Source organism: Mangifera indica, chromosome 12 (genome assembly GCF_011075055.1).
Source record: "Mangifera indica cultivar Alphonso chromosome 12, CATAS_Mindica_2.1, whole genome shotgun sequence".
In the NCBI taxonomy this organism is placed as follows: domain Eukaryota; kingdom Viridiplantae; phylum Streptophyta; class Magnoliopsida; order Sapindales; family Anacardiaceae; genus Mangifera; species Mangifera indica.
This window is the reverse complement of record NC_058148.1, coordinates 15,829,777-15,852,510: the sequence shown is the minus strand read 5'-3', so window position 1 is coordinate 15,852,510 and position 22,734 is coordinate 15,829,777. Positions and strand designations below refer to the sequence as shown.

General features: G+C 33.9%; 3 protein-coding genes across 4 annotated transcripts; 1 reads left to right on the top strand and 2 right to left on the bottom strand.

Annotated features, from left to right (window-relative positions):
• Positions 1–2,232: 2,232 nt before the first annotated feature.
• Positions 2,233–5,085, bottom strand: LOC123192614 (protein ENDOSPERM DEFECTIVE 1-like). The gene is made up of 6 exons (XM_044605226.1): positions 4,001–5,085; positions 3,736–3,855; positions 3,282–3,398; positions 3,056–3,145; positions 2,672–2,779; positions 2,233–2,569 (listed from the first exon to the last, which is right to left on the bottom strand). The coding sequence occupies exons 1-6, from the start codon at positions 4,913–4,915 to the stop codon at positions 2,456–2,458; spliced, it is 1,464 nt and encodes a 487-aa protein (XP_044461161.1). The 5' UTR covers positions 4,916–5,085; the 3' UTR covers positions 2,233–2,455.
• A 629-nt stretch (positions 5,086–5,714) lies between these two features.
• On the bottom strand, positions 5,715–10,904 carry LOC123193652 (sodium/hydrogen exchanger 6-like). Its single transcript, XM_044606712.1, has 22 exons — positions 10,534–10,904; positions 10,386–10,437; positions 10,247–10,306; positions 10,064–10,088; positions 9,861–9,946; positions 9,661–9,772; positions 9,291–9,353; positions 9,154–9,173; positions 8,975–9,072; positions 8,428–8,456; positions 8,307–8,338; positions 8,165–8,212; positions 8,008–8,068; positions 7,823–7,920; positions 7,644–7,719; positions 7,531–7,550; positions 7,323–7,420; positions 7,081–7,190; positions 6,696–6,779; positions 6,413–6,525; positions 6,235–6,314; positions 5,715–6,114 (listed from the first exon to the last, which is right to left on the bottom strand). The coding sequence occupies exons 1-22, from the start codon at positions 10,736–10,738 to the stop codon at positions 6,080–6,082; spliced, it is 1,605 nt and encodes a 534-aa protein (XP_044462647.1). The 5' UTR covers positions 10,739–10,904; the 3' UTR covers positions 5,715–6,079.
• A 4,745-nt stretch (positions 10,905–15,649) lies between these two features.
• On the top strand, positions 15,650–19,428 carry LOC123193098 (serine/threonine-protein kinase D6PKL2-like). 2 transcript variants are annotated; one of them, XM_044605885.1, is made up of 4 exons: positions 15,650–15,882; positions 16,003–16,008; positions 16,638–17,719; positions 18,412–19,428. In XM_044605885.1, the coding sequence occupies exons 3-4, from the start codon at positions 16,749–16,751 to the stop codon at positions 19,283–19,285; spliced, it is 1,845 nt and encodes a 614-aa protein (XP_044461820.1). In that variant the 5' UTR covers positions 15,650–15,882; positions 16,003–16,008; positions 16,638–16,748; the 3' UTR covers positions 19,286–19,428. The 2 variants fall into 2 exon arrangements, with proteins under 2 accessions (XP_044461820.1, XP_044461819.1); XM_044605884.1 differs by lacking the exon at positions 16,003–16,008.
• Positions 19,429–22,734: the final 3,306 nt, after the last annotated feature.

The following is a 22,734-nucleotide window of genomic DNA, read 5'->3' as shown; positions in this document are numbered from 1 at the left end:
ACTACAAGGTTTTCTTATACTTGAGCTTCATCCTCTGATTGTGGAGTTGCAAAGAACTCACTTGTTTGCTCTGGATGAGCAGAGTTGTTCAACCAGTGCATCATATTCCTCTATTATGTGGTGTGTGACATGTAATACCCTAATTGTTCCCATGGTATCTCTCTATAACAAGAGACAACGTTTCAAGCTCATCTTCAAACCAATGACAACTCTTCAACCGCAGATTATTTTCTGTAGGAAAAAATATATTTTTTGAAGTGCTCTCACATATAGTTTTTTTGTTCCAGGGCAGGGAAGTACATTTCTCTTTCCTTTCAACAGTTCAAAGAGAGCTTAGGACTAGGCCAATGATACCCATGGGCAGATTCACTTCTAAAAGGATAAGATGACATAATTGCATCATTTGAGCAACCTCGCAAATGAATACATTCATATTAGGGAAAATGAAGATGAAGTAACAAAAGCAATTACCAGAATATGGTATCTACAACATTTGTGAAACAATAATTATCTCATTTGAGTACTCAAAAAATGGTATTAATCTGTGCTGAAATCATTACAGTATAATTTGCGGCGAGGACATTCACTTGTGCTTGAAATATTCACTCTAGAGAAAAACGGAGAAGTTCACCTGAATTTTCAGTTTTCTGTTAAAAAAAAAAAGGGATGCACATGGGCGTCACCGCCTAAAAGCATTACCTTCACTAGCTTCGGACCGACCTTGCGAATAAAATGTTCGGCGACATACCCTCTCTTCTATTGTGGAGCTTACCCCATTCTCAGCACCATACACACCTTTTTTAGCAGCATCCAAGAAGTTCTTGCCACTGGATATCCCATCGCGGCACTCAGACTAAAGTTCACGGTCTTTCAATGGCGGCACTCAGATTTTTTATTAGGCCCACGTTTTATGGGTTTAAAAAAAGCCCACAATTTTTTTCTTAAACGAAAATGGTACAATCATAAAGGAGTTAAATGAAATTATCTTAATTATCTAATAGAATATCGAAACTATTATTCTTTTATTTTATATAAATCCTAATGATATAATAATTTTACATATATAATTTTATTTATTATCTAAGATTGATTTCGAAAGAGAGGAAAAAAGTTTCTAATCATGATTTCAAACAAAAGAAAAAAAGTTCGTGATATTAAGATATTTATATATATTATAACTTTAAATGTTATTATTTTTATTGATAATGTAATTACATGTGGTATCTTATATAACAACTTAGACTTGTGTCTAAAAATTAAATGTTAGAATAATATAGAGAGTATTTTGTGATTATAATAGTATGGGTAAAATAATATTTTACAATGAAAAGTGTTAAAGATATTCGTGTGGTGAACAAAGAATTTGTGTGGTGAGAGTTGAATTTGCGTAATCAAATTTGACCTCTCAAATTTTGCTTTTCAAATCTCATTTAATCAACAATCAATTTTATATCTACTCTAACACAAAAGTCCTAAGAGAATTAATCCAAAACACCAATGAATCAAGCAAATTCATTAAATGTTTCAATTTGAAGCCCTAAGTCTAGACACCTAAATATTACATCCAATCACCTAAATCTTACACTAAAATGTATAAAAACATAATAATAATTGTTTTACTAACCTTTTCACCCATTTTGGTTGTTAAAAAAGTTGCAAACCTCACTCGAGGAAGTCAACTGGTGCGTATGCAAATTCGTGGAGAGAAATACACTAATCGAATGGCTAGGGAAGGAAAAAGTCATTGTTTTGTTAGTTTTTACTTAAAGGGCAATTTCATCTTTACAAGAAAAAAATTGCATTTTTGTTTAAAGCATAAAAGTGTGGGCAAATTCTCCTTTGACCTATAAATTTTGGACAAATTAATTAATTTCCCTTTTTTATAATTATAATATATCTCTAAAATACCTCAAATAAGGATTGATTAAAATTGAACTCAAATAAGGATCAGATTGAGTTCAATTCAAATTCAGAATGATTTGTTCAAATTTAAGTTATAGCTTACTTGTGTTCATAAATAATAATATAGAAAAAGATAAATCATAGAAAAATCATTATTAAAACAAAAAAACTCACTAATAAGGTAAAGCCAATGCTAAACTCGTCAATCTTGAGCAAAGATTAAATTTAATTCTTTTGAACCAAATATGAATTCAAACCCAAACTAATTTAATTCAAATCTACCACTAATTCAAATCAATAGTTACACTAAGATGACAAATAATATCAAAATAATTGAATGTATATACACTCATATTATATAATGTCAAATATGAAATAATAATAGGCCCGAAATTTTCAGGCCTTACAATTATTAAAGAACCAAATCAATCAATCAATTTACTCAATGGCCTAATTTTAATTTGATTATTCTCCTCTACCACCCTTACCACCTCCATCTCCACCTCCAAGTCCAGAAGGAAGAAATTCCAAGAACATAAAAAGCCTCAAATACTTATCTCATATGAACTGCACTGAGTGTTGAATACTTGATCTCTTCTCCCTGTATTTTAGCAGTAAGCCTCTTGTGCAGTTGCAGGAACTCACCCCTTAAGCTACACTCTTCTACCTGGAAGAAATATATGCAATTCAAATAAGCACTTGCCATAGGAAAAAGTGAATCTGGTATGCTTTTCAACAAGGAACTTGACAAACATATTTGAAACCAGACCTGATATGCATGCGTCTTAGACAATAGACCTCCACATTCTTCAATAAGAAGTGTTTCTCCACCAGTCACCTTAGCTAGTTCTGACATCAAGAATTCCACTTCTTCTGCCTGCATCGACAAGCATAATTCAGCTTCTTAGAAAAGGGTAATTGTGTTTCGATTTTGCTTAGGCATAAGAAATCTACATCATGTGCAGGTTAATGAGAAGAGAGAAATGGAGCAGCTAATTGATTCTAGACCAGCCTATATGAACGAGTGAATATCCTTCCACATTCAATCAGGTATCCCAGTAAAGTACAGAATTATGCAATTATTTTGTTTGACAACAAATTTACTCATTTCTCTACCAAGATTATCCAAGGAAAGTTTCAATCAATGTCCCACCTTTGGCATAAAGCTTTGCACATTGAGAATTATAGTTTCCATTAACTTCATAGAAGAGTTGAGTGCCTCTCCCACCTTCCCAACATCAGCCTGACATTACACATCTAATGGTGAGTGCTTCCATCAGTGTAAAGTGTGTAGAGAGCACAAAAGTTGAAGCAATATAAGAAACAAATACATAAGAGACATTTATTCAATTACAGAGGCGATGGATGAAAAGTCATACCGTAACATTCCCACTGACTGGAAGTTGAAGGGACGCGTTCACCAAAGCTTGAATTCCTTCTGACAAAGAATTTGAATAATCACCTTCCAAGGCACACCAATTGTCCAGATACGGCATCTGAATTTGGTTGGAAAAAAATTACAGTAAATTCTCGTGCTTGTTCTCTTATTGACTGAATGCTTCTTAATTACTCCAACGACGAAATCTAACTTTTTGGAACATTATTTTTTAATTTGGTTTAGAAGAACATCAGAAAGCGTGGGTAAACTAAGTGCTAATTTAAAACCATAGCAGAAGAAACATTGTGTCTACTAACTAAAGAAACTTGGCTAAATTCAAAGATGACTAATCATCTGCCTTCTTTCTCTAAGAAATGATTAGAAATATCAATGGCTTGATTTGAGAGATATGACTCAAATCCTAAATCCATTCATCAAGCTAGCAGCAGCTTTACCTGAGCCTCAAGAATCGTCAATAACATTTTTCTTCTCCGCAGAATTTCAAGTTCAATGCGCTTCCTTTTCACTGACTCATACATTTCCGCTATGTTAACCAGGCAGAAGTAAAGGGTTCTCTACAAGGAAACAAAATTGCAACATTTCATCAACCACAAATAAGTTCAATTAACAGAAGAATTATCCTATATTCAATTTTAACACTACTGATTCTGTCAAATCATACTTGAAATTTTCAATGCTGATTCATCAGCAGCAACTAACCTCTGTTTCTCTTCTCTGAGCTTGCATAGAAGCCTCAGCCTTAGCATTAGCAAACCTCCACTGCAGATAACGATTGTGAAGCAGCTTGAGAGACTGTATGTCTTCCTGATGACTCGAAACTTTCTTAATTTTCCTCGCATCAATCCCTGCCTTTGTTTGCGGCAGGGCAACCGGAGGCAAACAATAGCCCCCAAGTTTCCCAGAGTTAGTGTAAGACCTCGAAACAGCTGGTGTTGACTTTTCACTGCCTTTCACAGAAGCAGTAGATAGAGGAAGATTAAGTGAAGAATTAACTCTGTTGATGTTTCTGTCTCCCAGTAATCGATTAGAAACCGTTGGCAACATATCGGACTCTGATAATTGTGAAGAATTATCATCAGAAGCAATTGATGAAGTGTCGTCTTGAGATGATAAGGACTGTAAAAGCTTTGTAGCAGCCGTGGCACCGCCGCTGCCTGTCCGTTGGATGAGTCTAGGTCTTGTCGATGATGATATTAATGGCGACGTCGTCAAAGTCGGAGTATCCGGTCTCAAAGAGTTACCAGATCTACGTTGATGCGGCTGTTGTTGTTGATGTCTAACAGACCATTGGAATAGAAACGGCGACTCTAAGCTCCGAGCGGTTTCGATGGGACGATAATTCTCGTCGGCGGAACTCGTGACTTCCCCGTGATTATCATCTTTGTTCCGTCTATTTCTTAACTGCTGATGTAATTTGTGATTCAACGACGATGACGATGAAGATGAAGGTACGGCGGGAGACATGAACCTGGAGCTGACCTCTCGGACTCTGGGACGGCGATGAGTCGGCGGAGGAGGAGGAGGAGGAGCCATGGCCGCCACAGGAGTGGAAGTGGATTTTGTAGTAGTTGAGGCAGCAGCCTGCTCAACTTGTAGCGCTATAATTTGGCTCATGATTAATCTTTGATTTGACGCCTTTCTCCGATCAACAAAATGAAATAAAAACCCAATCTTGGGAATGTTTTGGAGTTGGACGGGGAGGCACAGAGCTCAGCCACCTTTTTGCTGTAAAAGGACTCAGGGAATAAACAACAACTAGCCGTTAGGGTGAGAGGGTCAAGTGGTAACGGTTTTATTATTTTCAAATGACGGTTTTAGATGGAATATTTAAATTTAATTTGATTTTATTTATTTTACCCTTACCGGTACCCGTCACATCCCCTTGGGTTGGGGCCTTTCAATTCTACGTGCAAACCCGCTCCTAAATACATTATTATTGAGGACGCGATTTTTTACCCGAACCCGGTTGGATTTGTGAGGGCTAATTTAAGATACTTTAGTAAATGAATCATAAAGTGGGTGACCGAAAAGGGACCGGCATCGTTTACGTTTTGACATTTTTCACCTAATGCTTATAATTGTGCCCACGGGGAAAAGCACAGGTGCCTTCTTAATTTTCTTTTTCTTTTTTTACCTCTTTGCAATCTTCTCGCAAATATATGATTAGCTCTAATAAGTTGAAATCAAATTAAGCTTGAGCTCCATTGATTCTTCATTTGAACTCTTCTTCTTTGATTTTTTTCCTCCTCCTCTAATATTACTGTTCACCTTTTGAACTAACTCAAGATCATCATTCTAGATTTGAATCAAGTTTGAACTAACAAACATTGAATCTATAATTTCCCATTATATTAAAAATATTTGGCATAACAAAAAGTTCTGTTAAAAAAAAAAAAAACAGGTCACAAAATAATTAGTCTAAGCTGTCAAGTTGTAGTAGCATTATTCATACGTTCATCATCTCACAAGAAACAAAAAGGGCACCTCTTATATGTGTAACATCACGTGGGTGAATATAGTAGGCAAGAACAATATTTTATATTTATTAGATCGTGTACAATAATTTCAGTGAGGTAGTGCTTGTACTAGACCTGGAACTTGTAAACTGACCAACTGTAATTTGGCACTGTAGCAGAGCATTGAATTGGCCTTCACAGTAATATGTGCACAGCTGTAATTCACGCTTTTCAGCAATTAGCTAGTAGCATTGTACCGCAATCTCTACTTATCTACAAAGTTAACCCGTCTTGTTTCCTAGTAGTATAATACTGCTTCAACTTAGCCACTGCTTCTGGAACTGTTCATCAGCTCATCTACAAACCATCCAAAAACTCTATTCATTTTGAGCATATATGACAGAAAACTAAACATTTCTGAAGCAGCACGCTCCATAAACCCTATCTTATTTATAGGATGTTAGTAGTCTTTCTCACCATCTTCATCTTCGTCTCCATTATGGCTTGTAAAGAAGGGGGTCAAATAATTCCTATCTAATGCTGTGAATGATGCCGCACTGCAGGAGAAAAGTTCATAAAACAAATAACTGTTATACAGTAAATGACAAAAGAAAACCTATTGGTCACATGATAAGATAAAACATTTAGAAGCTACCTCTTGCGGAATTCTTTAAGTTTCACCTTGAATCGGTTCCCCGATGATGATTCCTCATTATAAGAATCATCATTATAGCTTGGAGCAACATAACCGTTATTACCCTCATAGTTCTGGAAAAAATTATAGATTAGCACATAACAAACTTTTGCAGATTTACTAGTCACCAATATACAAGCAGCAGTATCCTAATTCAGCTGTTTCATTCCTGTCCACCTGAGCAGTTCATGGGAATCCTGATATACATTAGACAAGGTACTATATTAAATTTGGTACAACTTACTTCGCCTACGGTGATATCATGACCATCACCTACAACTTGTAAAGCTTCCAGCATGGTACCAGTTGAACCTCCAATTAGTAATACCTGAAATTTTTTATTGGAAGCTTAGGTGTAATTCAAAAGAAAAGTGCCATATGTGAACTTGCAACTCATTCAAAAATAAATACTTCATAAATAAAGATGAAACATTAACTAAAGCCAATAGAATAGGAAATGAAAAGTCAGACTAAAAAGACAAAGTCTTGAATTTTTCTGAAGTAGATAACTACTTCATGCTACCTTATATAATAAACATAAGAGAGCAATATGAAATGGTTTGCTGATTATGACAGAATTGACAAAATAATCTACATGGTAATGTAACTTTCAGGGGTGATCTACATACTGTCAAAACAATTATGGCCGTGGTTGCCGTGAATATTGTCTGGCCATGTCCTTCTGGGAGATCATGAATTGACTGCAAAGCAAGAGCAAAAGCCATAGCACCACGAAGTCCTACAAGCCCATCGTTCATTAGGATTTGGCAACAAAAAAGGTGAACAAAACTCAAGATGCCTCAATCTGAAATTAACTGAGGTCAGCAACACAAAATTCAACCCCAAATTGTCAGACTTCTGCTCTTCTTACCACTATACCAAAGAGCTTTTTGATGTTTTACAGGAATTTTTCTTCGTGCGGGTCGAACCAAATTAACCAAATATGCACAAGAAAAGACATTTGCTGCCCTGCACAAGTTGATGGCAAAATTAATTAATGACTCCCTGATATAAAATTGTGAAGAAAAATAGTAAAAATTGCTAAGCTGTTCACAAAATTAACAATGCTGCTTCTGTACCTTGCAACTATAATGAACAACTGAGATCATCATAGAGCAGTTAAGGAATAATAAAAAATCTTCAATACAATAAAAACTAAACATAAACTTTCTGATGCAGGAACCAAGGATACAATTGAGAAAGAGATGAATCCAACATGAGACCAACTATGCTGCTCCATGGCAATATCGAAGCCCATGTAGATAAATCTGAAAATTGAAAACGGAAAAATCCAGAAAGGTAATTTTCTTGCATAGGAAATAAACCTTTTTAATCCCTTGATGCGCAATAATAAGAATAAATTGCACTCACACAAATGTCTCAGCCAGTGATGATATCAAGTGGAAAAATGCCGACACAAATCGCTGAGAATTTTCTGACAAATTTGAGTACGTATAACGCTTCATGACCTAAAACAGAACAGCATTTTTGTTACACACCTTCAACATGTGATAGTTGATCATCATTTAACATGAAAATCATACATGTCTACTTACAATTCCCGTAAACAATATTGATACAATACCAGAGAGCCCAACACCTTCTGCAAGCATGTACCTAAAATAGTTTTTTATATTAAATTTGCAAATTTATGCAATAAAGAACCAAAGAGGTTTCAAAACATAAGCATTAATGGCCCAGAAGACTGCTTACGAGAAATAGGGGAAAAGAACAAAGAGACAGCACTCCAAGTTCTGAAGGCTGGATGGAGAACAACAAAATGCTTTCATCAGGAATCTTCAAATAATATTATATATCAGAAGTTTGATGAAGATAATATATATGATTTACTCACTTGTCAATATCCAGTCCAGCATACTTGAAAAGGTTCAGGGAATTAAGGTTTAAACAATACATTATAAAGGCTAAGTTCATAAAGTTAATGTTTGCTAATTAGGATTTGATTGAAAGGATATCAAAGCAGAAGTAAATCCAACTCCAACACCTGCAAGGCAATATGTAAAACACTCTTAGCAATTTCAGGAAAAAAAAAAATTTTAAGGCTAAAACATCAACATAATGGCCGTAAAACAGAGTATAAGTTCTTGATCTCCTTCAAACAACCTTTCCCAAGTGTTAAAATAAATTCTGGAATCATAATTGGTTATCTAGCTTAATTTCTGTAACCTTGTTGTTAAGACAGTCTCCATATTTAGTCTTCCACAACGTTAAACTCTAATCTCATATTGCAACAAACTCATGCAAATAAAGAGCAATGGTCTTGTATTTAAAAAAATCTGCTTTACTCTGGCTCAAAGCATAAAAATCAAAACACTTCTGATACTCCAATTACACCAATATACATAAAAATGTATGAGATTTTCACAGTAACAAAACTTTTACCCAATAAAATCAACACACTCCAGAATCATGTTCACTTTTTCAAAAGTATAAATGTCAATAATAAATTAAAGATCAACAAAATAGCTTTTAGTGAGACTGCAGAACTGATTGCTAGACTACCTGCAGAGAGTGAGCCAACAAAGGTCTCAAGAAACCTGACAACCACCATAAAGAAATTCTCCCCAGATGTAGCATGACTTCTCACTGAAGACATTGTCCTGTATACCAAGAACTGGTTGATTTAACCAAACCTGAAAGATGTTCTAACAGTTTATATTCAATGCAAATACTTTACAAACCTGTACAAGGATATTGCCATCTACCATTGGTTGCCACATGCAAACAAATAAATTGTGGAATAAATAGTCTTGAGAATTAAACAAAAGATTTACTTAACAGAAAAAAGGGGACTTCAGACCATACAACAGAAACTTACTGCATCATTTAAAACAGATTCTCCAAAAACCAAGGCATAGAGGTTCATATCTGTGCCAAGTTCCTGCAATCATGATCATCAAATGTAAACATTACTTAACAGAATAAAGTAAGATGATTTGAAAAAAAAAATAGTGACGTACATAGATGTAATCCTACACAATAGCTAGCACCTGATAAGGTAATTCAGGCAAGAATTTGAATTTAAGTCCAATAAAAAATGATAAATAAAATAAGACACGTCACAGAAGATAAAGCATTAAAAAAATATTATCCTATAATAAAATCTAAAAAATTGAAATTTTACCTACCTGAAGCTTATGGGCACGTAAATTTAAGTACAATATAAAAAAAAAAAGAAAGCATAGCACCTGAAAAATAGACAAAACAGTGACAGGATCTGTTGCTGATATAAGAGCACCAAACATAAGACATTCAACAAGTGGAAGCTTGTACATGAGGTACATTACACCGCCGAGGTAACTGTAATTGATGCAACAAAGAAAATATAATAAGTCAACTACTCATACACAATGAAAAATATAGTAGTTTCTTAAAGAGAAAAACATACACTAGGATACCCGTAACCATTGAAGCTATAAAAGTTCCTAGTATAGCAAATGTTACAATAGCTCCAAAGTTAGAAAAGAATGGTTTCTGCCAAAGCAAAAAAAAAAATAAATAAATAAACAAGGAGCCAATCAAGTCAATGCAAAAAAGCAATGCGTGCATTTAACTCATAGTTTATTAATAAAAACAATGACAAGCACTTACAGGTGCCAAGCTGAAGCCTGATTGAGTGCAGAAAAAGGGTCAAGAAAAACAAATTTGAAGAGCCAATTTGGTATACACGTACCGAGTTATGTATACACATAAAAAATATCCATATGCAATTAAGAAATGAAAAAGAAAATGCCAAGAAATGAGTCAATAAAATTATAAGTGTAGTAAGGATATAATATAATGGGAGGCAACAAAAAGAGGAAGAAGAACTCCTCGTGGAAATTGAACCATGCCCTGCCAAAGTCAAATAAGATATGAAATAAGCAGCTAGCCTTTCAGAATCACATCACAAAAAAAATTAGAAAAAAATTACCTAATACTAGTTTCGGTATTAGAAATGTTAGCAAGTGCACCAACTAGCAAACCTGTAAAAAAATGGAACAATCAAGCACAAACTTTAACCTAATTCAATAAGCAGAGGAGGATTAAAAAATGGAATAAAATTGAAATGAATTAAAAACCTATGAGAAGAGAAGCGCTAGCTTCAGGGAGATAATAGAAGCGATGACGACGGAGGACGTGACCGAGGACGAAAGAGAGAACAAGCATCATGATCTGAAGGAGTATCCCGACTCCGGCTGCTTGCTGCTCTTTACCTGGACTTCCTCGCGGATCGTCAGCCGGAGATATATGCAATGCCTCCATACTCGTCGATTGCAATTCCATTACCTGCTTGACCTAAAAGACTAGGATTGATTAGTTAATGTTTTGTGCTTCTTATTGTCAAATTCCCAATCTAGTGCTTCTTCTTCTACAACTTGTTTCTTCCTGATTCGCATTGACTCTTGCGCCACTTGGTAAATTATAGTTATTTCTGATGAGTCCCCAAAATGTTTGCTATTTTTAATATCTACCTTAGTTTTCAAACGCAATATGCTTTGATTCTCCTCGGTTTCAAATTGTGGTCTATTGTCAATCTTATTTTAAACGTGGATTTGAGTGAATTAGTCAGGACCCTAATCTATATTTAGTTTGAATAAATTGAATTCAAATTGAAGTTTTAATCTGATAATTTGATTGGAGTTCAAAGATTTATTTATATTTTTTATTTAAATTTTTTTTTAACTAGTCTTCTTATTCACTTTTTTCAATTAATCATCATTTTTTTAATATTAATATTTACCGTTTGAACCAGTTTAAGGACAAAATTTAAGTTAATCATTCTACCTTCAACTAAGTTATGTCACAGTTTAACTCGATTCCACCTGAGTTTTACACCATGGACAAAGAAAGGATAAAACTAGAAGGCAGACAAAGAATTTTTCTTTGGGCCCAACCCAATCATGATAATGGGCTGGATTTGGAAAGAGTAGAAAGAAGTAGGGAGTCGGAATCTTGGTAAAATTGGATGGGCTTGTTAGGGACCTAATTATGGTTCTTCTACATATATATATATATATATATATATATATATATATATATATATATATAAATCATATCCCTATATGTTTTTACTATGCCCCTTAGAAAGTAGTTGCACCTGTAAATGAAATTAATGTCTATTTGAGTCATTTGTCTTTGAAATAGAGTGGCTCAAAATAATACTTATAAAAAAAATTTTATATTTGAATTGAGTCATGACTTAGTTAAATGATGATACTCACAAGATGACATTAACATGATGTTAATATAATTTAATTAAAATTTTAAAATAGGTTTTAATCACGTTATATTGACATTAGTATACTAATTTAATTAAATTTAATCATTAGTATAATTTAATGATTAAATTATAATATAATATGAGTCGATAACTAAAAAGAGTTTAATCATTATTTGAATTGGATTTGTCATAAGTTCCTATAGAATTAATCGGTTTGAATTTTAAAACACTGCTTATAATTTCTCTCAATTCTACTTAATAATCATATATGAACATAATCAATAGATTTAAGATAGATTCTTACTCATATAAGAGATCCTAAGCTAGCAAAGGATGACATTGATAGTTTTTTATGTGAGAAAAATAAAATTGTCCATAGATAAAGGGATAACAATGTAATTTCCAACAAGATAAGAAAAATATCAATGAACAAAATCATATATTAATTTATTAGTAATTAAAATGATGATAATAATAATAATAATTAAGAATGGATAAGCAAAAAATAAACTAGATTAACCACTAATTTCAACATCAATACCTATGTGGGTTCGACCACCAAAGATTGTGATTCCCATCCAATCCAACCACCAAACTTAGTCCAAAACAACCAAATACTTTCAAATTTTGGTGATTGATGTTGATCTGTTGTTTTTGTTTGTTCATTAATATTTCAACTTCCTACTTCCATAGCAAATAGGGATCCAATTTTCAACTTTCTTGCGTGCCTTCAACTAACTCATGCATGCATACATCCATATATTACCCCTCTTGATGGTGACTTTCTCTTTATTATACAAGATTTTGTATTGTATATTATTACTCTAATCCTCACTAATTTAGTTCAAGTATAGTCAAATGTTGATTCAACTAAATTTCGGTTCAAACTTGAGTTTGGATAATTTTTTAATTAAAAAAAATATATTAAAATTGACTTTTAGCTTGAAAGAAAATAAAAATAGTTATGAATTTCTACAATAAATCATTCAAACAATACATTAGTTTATTTATCCGTATTAATACCTATTATTTATATATATAATATTACTTTTTAAAAAAAATGATAAAAAATATTAATCATGATTAGGGGTGCAAATAAGTCAAGCTAAACAGTGTTAGTTTAAGCTCAACCTAAAAAATTATTTTATAATATATTAATTTTCAAAAACAACATTAAAATCATATAATTTATATATTTATCAAATACTTTCTATATTTAAAGCTAAATAAGAATGTTAAAAGTGTAGATGCAAGTTTTTAAACTTTTAATTGAGGAGTTATTTAAATTCACTTCAGTAAAACTGTAAACTCATATGTTTAGTGAGCCAATCAACATTAAATTTAAATTCGATTAGTTAAAAATCCTAATTACAGTGTGTGTATATATATATATATATACACACACACCTCATAAGATTATTAATAGTGATTTAAATTATTGTTAAACGGTGATGATATTGAATTGAATAGTAATGAATTTCATACCAACTTCTTAGTGGCATAACTAATGAGATTTCATATTCACTTCAAACCTCATGCAGTTGCGTAAATCTTCATCTTTATCTCTACCTCTATCTCTATCTCCTCCCAGACGCCCGCCCGCCCACCCCCAACAACGCTTCCAGTTTCGCTTTCAATGGAATTATTAGTTTCATTTTAACCCTAAATGTCCTCTTCAGTAGAAAAGTCTGTTCTCTTGTACGCAGCAGATAAATTTTAGTTTGAGAGATATGTGTAAGTAATGCCTTGTCTTGTCCCATCATAAACAATGCAGTTAGGTTAATTTGGGACCTTCATTTTCATGCACGTCCACATATGTTGTTGCCACCACAAAAACAGTAAAGAAACAAAGTAAAATTTTCATGTATGCATATATATATATATTCTCATTATCACTTTGGCCCCATTCCCATGATTTTATTCCCTGTCTAGGAGAAAAGTAATAACCCAGTTTAGGCAAATCAACAATCTTAATGTCGGCAAAATTTGTGGGACTTTGTTTCTCATTTTCCTGTAACCATGATTCTATTTCTACTGCACCCAAATCGTAATTCTTACGTCTCTATGCAATTCCTAATTTTATTTTTTTTTCCCTCTTGCTTTCTTAACTAGTTTTGTTCAAAGGTAAGGAAGAGTTTTAGTTGAATTAAATTTGAATAAATATCATCTTTAAGATTACCTTAAAATTAAAATGACAAATTAAAATGAATTTAAATAATAAATAAGAATGTTAAAGAAGATGACAAGTCCTTAGACAAAAAAAAAAAAAATCATTATAATATAAAAATAACCATAAAAGATAACAAGTTATGAAACAATAAATAAATCATCACGAGTGAAGAAGTTAAAGAATAAAAGAATCATTTAAGAAAACAAATATCATTTATTTAAAACTCAATAAAAAATCAACAATGAATTTTTAACTTTAGACATACTGCTAAATTGAAACTATACTCATTTAAACTAAGCGTGAACTTGAGTATAAGTCAACTTAACTTGAATTTTTTTCTATTTTTGTTATTTCTGCCTTAGCTTCGAGGTTTCAAATTTTGCAACCACCCATTTATCATCCAACGCATCAAACTCAGAACTCTAATTTCACGTACACTCATTCTAAATTTTGGAGCTCCCACAAACTCCTTTCTCTCAACTTCCCTCTAATTTTCATACAATTCACGTGAACAAAATTTGGAATTTCAATGAAAAATATATAAAAATCACCCAAAATGAGGGATTGGGTGTTAGTATATAATTTAGAAAAAAATAAGTAATAGAATATATATATATATATATATATATATATATTTATTTATTTATTTATTATATAGTTTAGTATATAAACAATATATCATTATATGAATGAATGTTAATTTATTTTTAATTTAAAATTATCAAATCATATAATAATATATTATTTATATAATTAAGTTGTATACTAAAATTATATACACATAATTTTATTTTAAAAAAAATTGATCCTTTTAAAAAACCTATAATAAAAGAAGATAAAGGCTTTTTTCGTCATTTCATGATTTTGTAGGAGATGAACTGAACATTGTGTGACGGACAAGCTACAAACAACACAGCAGAGCTCCTGATGACACAAACCCTTTTTGTTCAGGGGCACAAAACCAATCAGAAATTTTTGTTTTTAAATAAAGGCCAAAGCCTCCCACCCAAGGTATGCTACAATGTCAAGTGTCCCCCTTTATCTATTATAACATTAAATACCCATCTATTAACAGTTAAAATTAACAATAGTAAAGGTAAAATCATTATTTTCTCTATAATATTAAAAATAAACTAAAATATAATCTCTTTTTACCTCCCTAAACTTTAAAAACTAAAAGTTTTCCCCACCCTAAGTTTTAAAAAATGACAGTTTCACCTTAGGGTTTCGTTTTGAAATCTCTGATGGTCTCTCTCTTCCGAAACATCCTCTCTTTCTGACAATCTCTTTCCTCCCATTTGGACTACTAATCGGAGTTAAATGTCTGATCTTCGTCTTCCCAGACAAAGATGATAGCTTCGTCTTCCCAGACGAAGATGATAGCTTCGTCTTCGTTTGGGAGGATGAAAAACTTTGTCTTCCACTCCTTTTCTGATGCCGATCGAGCGTCCAATGGGAGAAAAGAGACCGTTGGAGGGAGAGGATGCTTCTAGAGGGAGAGACCGCTAGTAATGGAACTGAAGATAATATCAGAGATTTCAAAACGAAACCTTAGGGTGAAACTGCCATATTTTAAAATATAGGCTGGGGGAAATTTTTAGTTTTTAAAGTTTAGAGGGGTAAAATGAGATAAAATTTTAAGAAGTTAGGATTCCGTTAATTTTAACTGCTGATGGGTAGGTATTTGATATTATCATAGATAAAAGGGGACACTTAACATTGACGCATATCTTGGGTAGTAAATAGTTCTTTTGGCCTTAAATAAATAAATAAATAAATAATACCCAACTTTTCCTTCAAGCATTGCTTTGACCTCTGTAGTCTCTCTCTACATCTCTCTTCGTCTATTTGCATAATAGTCCGCCACAAGCGCAGGCTGACAGGCAAAATCCCATTTTTATACTCTCTTACTCTGTCTCTGTATAATACGATTAAGCTATCAAAGAGCCCTCTTTTCGCTGCAAAAGCAAATAAATTTAAATAAAATTGAAAAAAGCGACTAAGCAAGGCTCTTGCAGTTTTGATCCTTAAAATCAGGTACCTTTTTTTGTTTTAGTTTTCTTGTTTCTTGATGGGTTCTCACTCGTTTACCTTGTGCTCTTGCTTTTGGTATCTGGGTTTATGCTGTTGATTTGGATCTGTGTTTGGCCTGCACAGAAAGAGGTGATTTTTGTGATCAAGATCTGGTTTTTGTGTTCATTTGTTCATATCGATGATTCTCATTATTTATAATTTCCAGATTAGGTAACCGAGCTTTGTGCTTAAACTGCATTACTAGACTTGGTGATTTAATTCACTGATTTTATTGTTTTCTCTCCGGTGATCCATGAAGTATATATATCTGCATGTTGAATTGGATTTTGTACTATTATCTGTTAATTAGAACCTTTTTTTTGCTTCATATTGTATTATTCAGAAATTGAATCTTCTTATTTTCTAAAACAATATGATTTGATTTGGTAATTTCGTGTGAGTTTTTTTATTTTTTGAGTGATGACTGAAGTTTTCATCCTGGACCTATTTTTAGCAAAGTGTTAGCATTTTTGTCAGTATGGTGTGTGCATGTTTCAGCTGTGGAGTGATTTTTATGTGATCTGGTAAATGTTTTAATCAGTTTCTTTGTTAGGAAAAAAAGTAACGAGGTTTCTAATATGCATTGGGAACTGTTGTTTACATTTTCGGCTTATGAGGAAGTTCTATTTTCGTATCTGAGTGCAACAAGACATGTCATTTTGTGATCCTGTATTACCTTGTTTTGATATCTTTAATAGATAAATTGTTGCTGTTTGCAGAGTCAAGTGAGACTTTGTTGGGCTTCTGACTGATGATATAATGCTTTTCATGGAGGGTTGCTCGATGTTTTTGTTTGATCTTACTTATATCTAACGTTTCTGTGTGCTCTGATGGCCTCTAAAACGGTTGCCAAAGTTTCACTAAGAGAAAAGGAAAAAACAGCTGGAGTTCATAAGTTTGAGGCAAGTTGTCCGATGTCTCTGCCATTAAATGGTTCAAATATGAGCAAACCTGAGATGATTTCCCCTAAACAGTTACTGAAGCTGGTAGACAAAACTACAAAGCAGGTGGTGGTAGAGGCTTCCGAAAATAAAAATAAAACTACCCCAAATTCTAATCATAATGGGTCTGTTGACTCTTTGATTAATAAGCTTAAGTCTACTTCTGCATCACTTGCTCTTGAACAAGAATCTAATGTTGAAGATTCTATCGTGAGCGATACTGGAGGCTCACAGGATGCTTCTGTTGATCAAGAGAAGAAAACATCCGAGTATGGAAGCGTGAAAAGCAGTTCAGTTTCTGCCAAAGTTAGTGACGGGGCCAGCAGTCTCGCCAAAACTAGTGGAAGTGCCAAGATTAGTGATCGTCTCGATTTTGCTGGGAGTGGCAAGAGCAGTATATGTAGGGGAAGCACAAGCAGTGATGTAAGTGATGAGAGCACATGTAGCAGCTTCAGTAGCAGTATCAATAAACCGCATAAAGCGAATGATTTAAGATGGGAAGCCATCCAAGCGGTCAGAGCTAGAGATGGAGTTTTGGGTTTGAGCCACTTTAGACTGCTAAAAAGGTTGGGTTGTGGGGATATTGGGAGTGTGTATCTATCTGAGTTGAGTGGAACTAAGTGTTATTTTGCAATGAAGGTAATGGATAAAGCATCTTTAGCAGGTCGTAAGAAACTGCTTCGGGCTCAGACAGAGAGAGAGATATTGCAGTCTCTGGACCATCCGTTTCTTCCAACACTTTATACTCACTTTGAGACAGATAAGTTCTCATGTTTGGTGATGGAGTTTTGCCCTGGAGGAGATTTGCACACTCTTCGGCAGAGGCAACCAGGCAAACATTTTCCTGAGCAGGCAGTGAAGTATGATAATCAAACTTTTATGTATTATTTGGTTCTCTTAAACAGTGCTAGTCAATATTTTGATCCCATAACCTTTAAATCATGCCTTGCTTTTTTTATTTCTCATAATTATGCTACTGAGTGGTCTGTGTTTCACAATGCATGAAGTTTAGAAGCATGCCCATCCTCTTGTAAGGATCTGCTGCAATAGTTAATATTCCTATATATCTGCTTATTCTGTCACGACATTGACAAGTTCTTTTTAATGAAAATGTTCCAGAACATCATGGAGAATTTCTAAAAACCTTTACAGTTGTGTTTTGTAATCTCTAGGATCTTTTGATTGCCTTGATGTTACAGGTGAAAGGATGGTTTTGCATTTCACTGTGAGCACTGCTCTTGTATTGCATTATAGTGGCTGATGGATAAAGCTGTAGCAGAGATAAAATGATGAGACAGCAGATAATGATGTGATGAGAGAGATGTAACTTTTATGAAGATTGATATCCTATTTAAGGAATTAAGGGTTCAACACTTGACTAATGTGGAATGATTTTCTGGAAACGATCGTTTAGGGAAAATGTAGTTTCATGTTGTTCTTTACGTGATCATTTGTAGAAAGTTGAAGTGCCAAAATGTTATCTCTGGAGTTTTTTGCATTTGCATGGAACTTAATGCTAATCATTTTTTTGCTTTCTCACCTAATCTTTCAGGTTTTATGTGGCTGAGGTCTTGCTAGCACTGGAATATCTTCACATGCTAGGGATAATCTACCGAGACCTCAAGCCAGAAAATGTCCTTGTGAGGGAAGATGGACATATAATGCTCTCTGATTTTGATCTTTCCCTTCGCTGTGCAGTTAGTCCTACACTTATTAAAACTGCATCCCTTGAGTCTGAGCCATTACGAAAGAATCCTGTTTATTGTGTCCAGCCGGCTTGCATTGAGCCTTCATGCATCCAGCCATCCTGTGTCACTCCTACATGCTTCTCACCACGTCTCTTTTCCAGCAAGTACAAGAAGGAAAGAAAACCTAAAAATGAAATTGGAAACCAAGTAAGCCCATTGCCTGAGCTAATTGCTGAGCCAACCGATGCGCGGTCTATGTCCTTTGTTGGGACTCATGAGTATTTAGCACCAGAGATTATCAAGGGTGAAGGTCATGGAAGTGCTGTTGATTGGTGGACATTTGGAATTTTTCTGTATGAACTCATGTTTGGAAAAACTCCTTTCAAGGGATCTGGAAACCGAGCCACATTATTCAATGTTGTGGGTCAGCCCCTTAGGTTTCCAGAATCACCTGTTGTTAGTTTTGCAGCAAGGGATCTCATTAGGGGGTTGCTTGTGAAAGAACCACAGCATAGACTGGCATACAAGCGAGGGGCAACTGAAATTAAGCAGCATCCATTTTTTGAAGGTGTGAATTGGGCACTAATACGATGTGCTACCCCACCTGAAATTCCAAAGCCTGTTGAACTAGAGCGAATACCAGCCCCAGCATCATCAGCAAGTGAAAAGACTACCATTCCTGTGGCTGCACCTAGTCAGAAAGGTTCAGATAATTATCTGGAGTTTGATTTCTTTTAGTGATAGTTGATATTGATTGCAATTTGCAAATTGTTTCTATTTAAGGAGAAGAAGTATTCTTAACATCTTAAGGGGTTGTTGCTGATGAGGATAAATAGTCTTTATTGTTGGCAGATAATGAGGAATTGTATGTTTTTTTTTTTTTTTGGCTTTCACCTAGCTAGTAGTTTCTTTTTCTGTACTTTCTGTTTTGGCTTAGACTCTTTCCATTTTTATTGGCTCAAGCCTTTGAACTGGCATATGCATTAGAAAATTAAGGCTACCTAGTCACAGATAGGATACTAAGTTCAATTATTACAATGATAGCAGTTGCAAGATACTAAGATTAGGGGAAAGTGTCTGGTGTACTTTTTTTTCAAGGCCAAGGGAGCATTATCCAATTTTCTTGGTTGGCATTTCTTGGTCTCTGGAATGGAATAAAGGAGTTGCCAACTCAGCATGAAGATTCGGTATATATTGAATGCAGATTCATGTCACATTGCTTTGAAATATTGTCTGGTGGTATGTTAATCAGATCAACTTCGGCCTAAAGCACATGCATGAGAAGGAATGGCTGCTTTCATCCTCCTGTTGTTTGGCCTTGGACTGTTGTCTTCACCACATGGAGAGCGTGATTCAATCATCTGATCAATCACTTTTTTTCCTTCACATGCCATCTTAATCTCACAAGCCTCTGGTGCACTTTGCTGTATCTGATCAGCTATTCCATTCCCTTTGCTGGACTTCAATTCCTATCAGTCCCCATCAAAAAACGAAGGAGACGTACACGCTTTGAATATTGAATTTAATTTTGATGGAACAAGGGCATCATGTCATTTATGTGTTGGTTCAATATCAGTTAGATTGATTTGAAAATGAATAATTTATGAAACATGCTATTGTACAGCCACCAGTGAGACTTTTTCCGGAGCAAAGGTGGTACCTTAGATTGGATTTCGAGGTTTTTAGTACCAGGTTCCTTGTGTTTGAGAATTAGAATCAGGTCTACAATAGCTTTTGCGACAATATCACTCAAGAGTAATTTATGGTGTCTACCATCACCTAAACAATTTTGGACAATTCCACGTTTAACAAAACACTCAAGTGATATAACTATGTATAAATATTTCACATCACTTGTGGATGATAACTGAAAAATTGAAGATTGATTAAATAACTTGTAAATATCTGTACTAGCAAAAGTGACAAACAATATGGTAGACAATGGGTTGCAAAGTTCAAGCAAAAGTGACAAACTATATGTTTAGGATGAACCTTGACAGTGGATCAAACTATTTGATTAGGATGTAACATCTGTGTGAACTTCTGTTGTTTGTTCTAGACTCGCTTGGCTCTTTAGTAGCCTTCCCACTGTCATTACCAAAACACAGGACTCATAGTATCACTTTCACTGGCATTAGCCAAAAACAGGCAGTAATTTCATCCCTATTCACATACCCCTGTGGACATTCTGAATTAGCTTCTGCTTAAACTAAAGTTAGACCAGCCGTACTGTTTGACAGTCAGGGTCAATTCTCAAGTTTGACTGATTAGAAAACTACACTATAACCACCGATAATTTGGTTCAACTCATTTAGAATCTATCAGACTTCTAATCAAGATTCCATTCATGTACTGCTGGAACTGTGAAACATGAAACCTTTGATCTATATAGTTCAGAACTCTGAATTATACCATTTGATGACGATAATTAAAAAATTATCCCCCATGTGCTTAGACAAGAGTAAACTATGGGATAAGTTGATTATGCGTATATGTTCATAGTAAATCATATTGTTATTGAGACCAAACAAAAACATGTTACATGTTGCAGATTGTCAAAAAGCCAGTTCTGACTATGTGACTATGTCTCTTCTTGCTGGCCAAGCTTAGTCACCTACCATAATAGAGAACCAAGGAAAGAGAGAGAAAGAATATAGCTGAAGAAATATAGGAAAGTGTTTGATTTCAGGGAAAACATGAATGAGATAGATCATGGTTGAAGGATTCACAAGGTGCTGTGATGTCCATGAAAGCGCATGCATGCTAGACTCACCCCTCCCCACAACAATATATATATATACTCTATCTCAACTATCTCCAGCATGAAGATCCATTGATTTTCGACTATCCTCAAGCTCTTTTTTGATCGAGGCTAAAAGAAACACTTCATTGATCTCAGACAATTTATGACTTAATTGCTTCTTCTATCTCACTGACTCATTATTCTTGAAGGAATATTCATCTATCCAACGCCACTTCCTCGGTCACCACTCTTTGTGACTGTCATTGACACTTTTAAAGAAAAAAAAAACTAAAATCTAAAACTATTGCAAGCCAAAACGTTAATGATATAACTATTAGCTATCCAATGGTGACCAGTTTTCTTTGTTGATGTTAATGCATTGGATTGAATATTCCTAAATCTATAATTCTTTCCTCGTGTGGCCTAATCTTCCGCAATGCCAACACTTCCCTTTGCCTTTGTCTTTAGACTACAATCTATGTTGATTTTTCCTCCTATCTACTTGATCTAGTTGTTTATATCATTCCACCATCACATCACTTGAGAACAATTAAATATCAAAACATGTTAAATTTGTATAGATATGTTAGTAAGAAAAGTTGGTAACTTATAAGTTATATTTATTTTATATAATGTTCTAATGATTCTGCTGGTAAGACTATGCTATCCCATACTGAAAATTAGTTCAAGGGTCACATTAATATAAGTCTCAGTTTGCCTAGTTTCTTTCTCTTTCACATTTGAGGAAAAAACGTTACAGAGTTTTGTCCAACATTTTGATGAGCCAAATGGGCATTGTTGCATGTGAACACATTGAAGTCTGCCATCAATACTAAAACAGAGTGTTTAGATATTTAGTGGGACAATAGAAAAGTTACTAGTAGAATCAGATTAACTATTTGTAACAAGTGAAAGCAGCTTTGTTCAGAGGAGTCACACTTTGCTTTTTATCATTTCCATAACCCTTTTCCAAGCTAAGTCTTTCTTATTAATGACCTAATGTTGGGCAAAGAAAATAAGAATTCATCTTTCTGAAAAAAAAAAAAAAAAGTATAGAAGCCGACATAAAGTGCCCATGATTCCTTTTTCACCTTTTACTTTTCTCTTCCCTTTAGGTTAGATAAGATTCAAAAAAGTATATTTATTTAAACATATAAATTACCCAAGTTATCAAAAAAAAAAAAAAATTACATTTTCATTTGATTTGTCTTGAATCCTCGTAGCTTCAAGCAAAATGGTTCATTATCACATTATTGTTGTTTGTTTTAAAGTGATTTTAACATTTGAAATAACACTTCAAAGATAAACCTTAAAAAAGTTCATAATTTACATACTAAAATCTTCTTGACTAGATTATTCAATATATATATATATATATATATATATATATATATATATATAAACACACACTTGAAATATTTTCATAGCCTGCTGAGTGAAAATA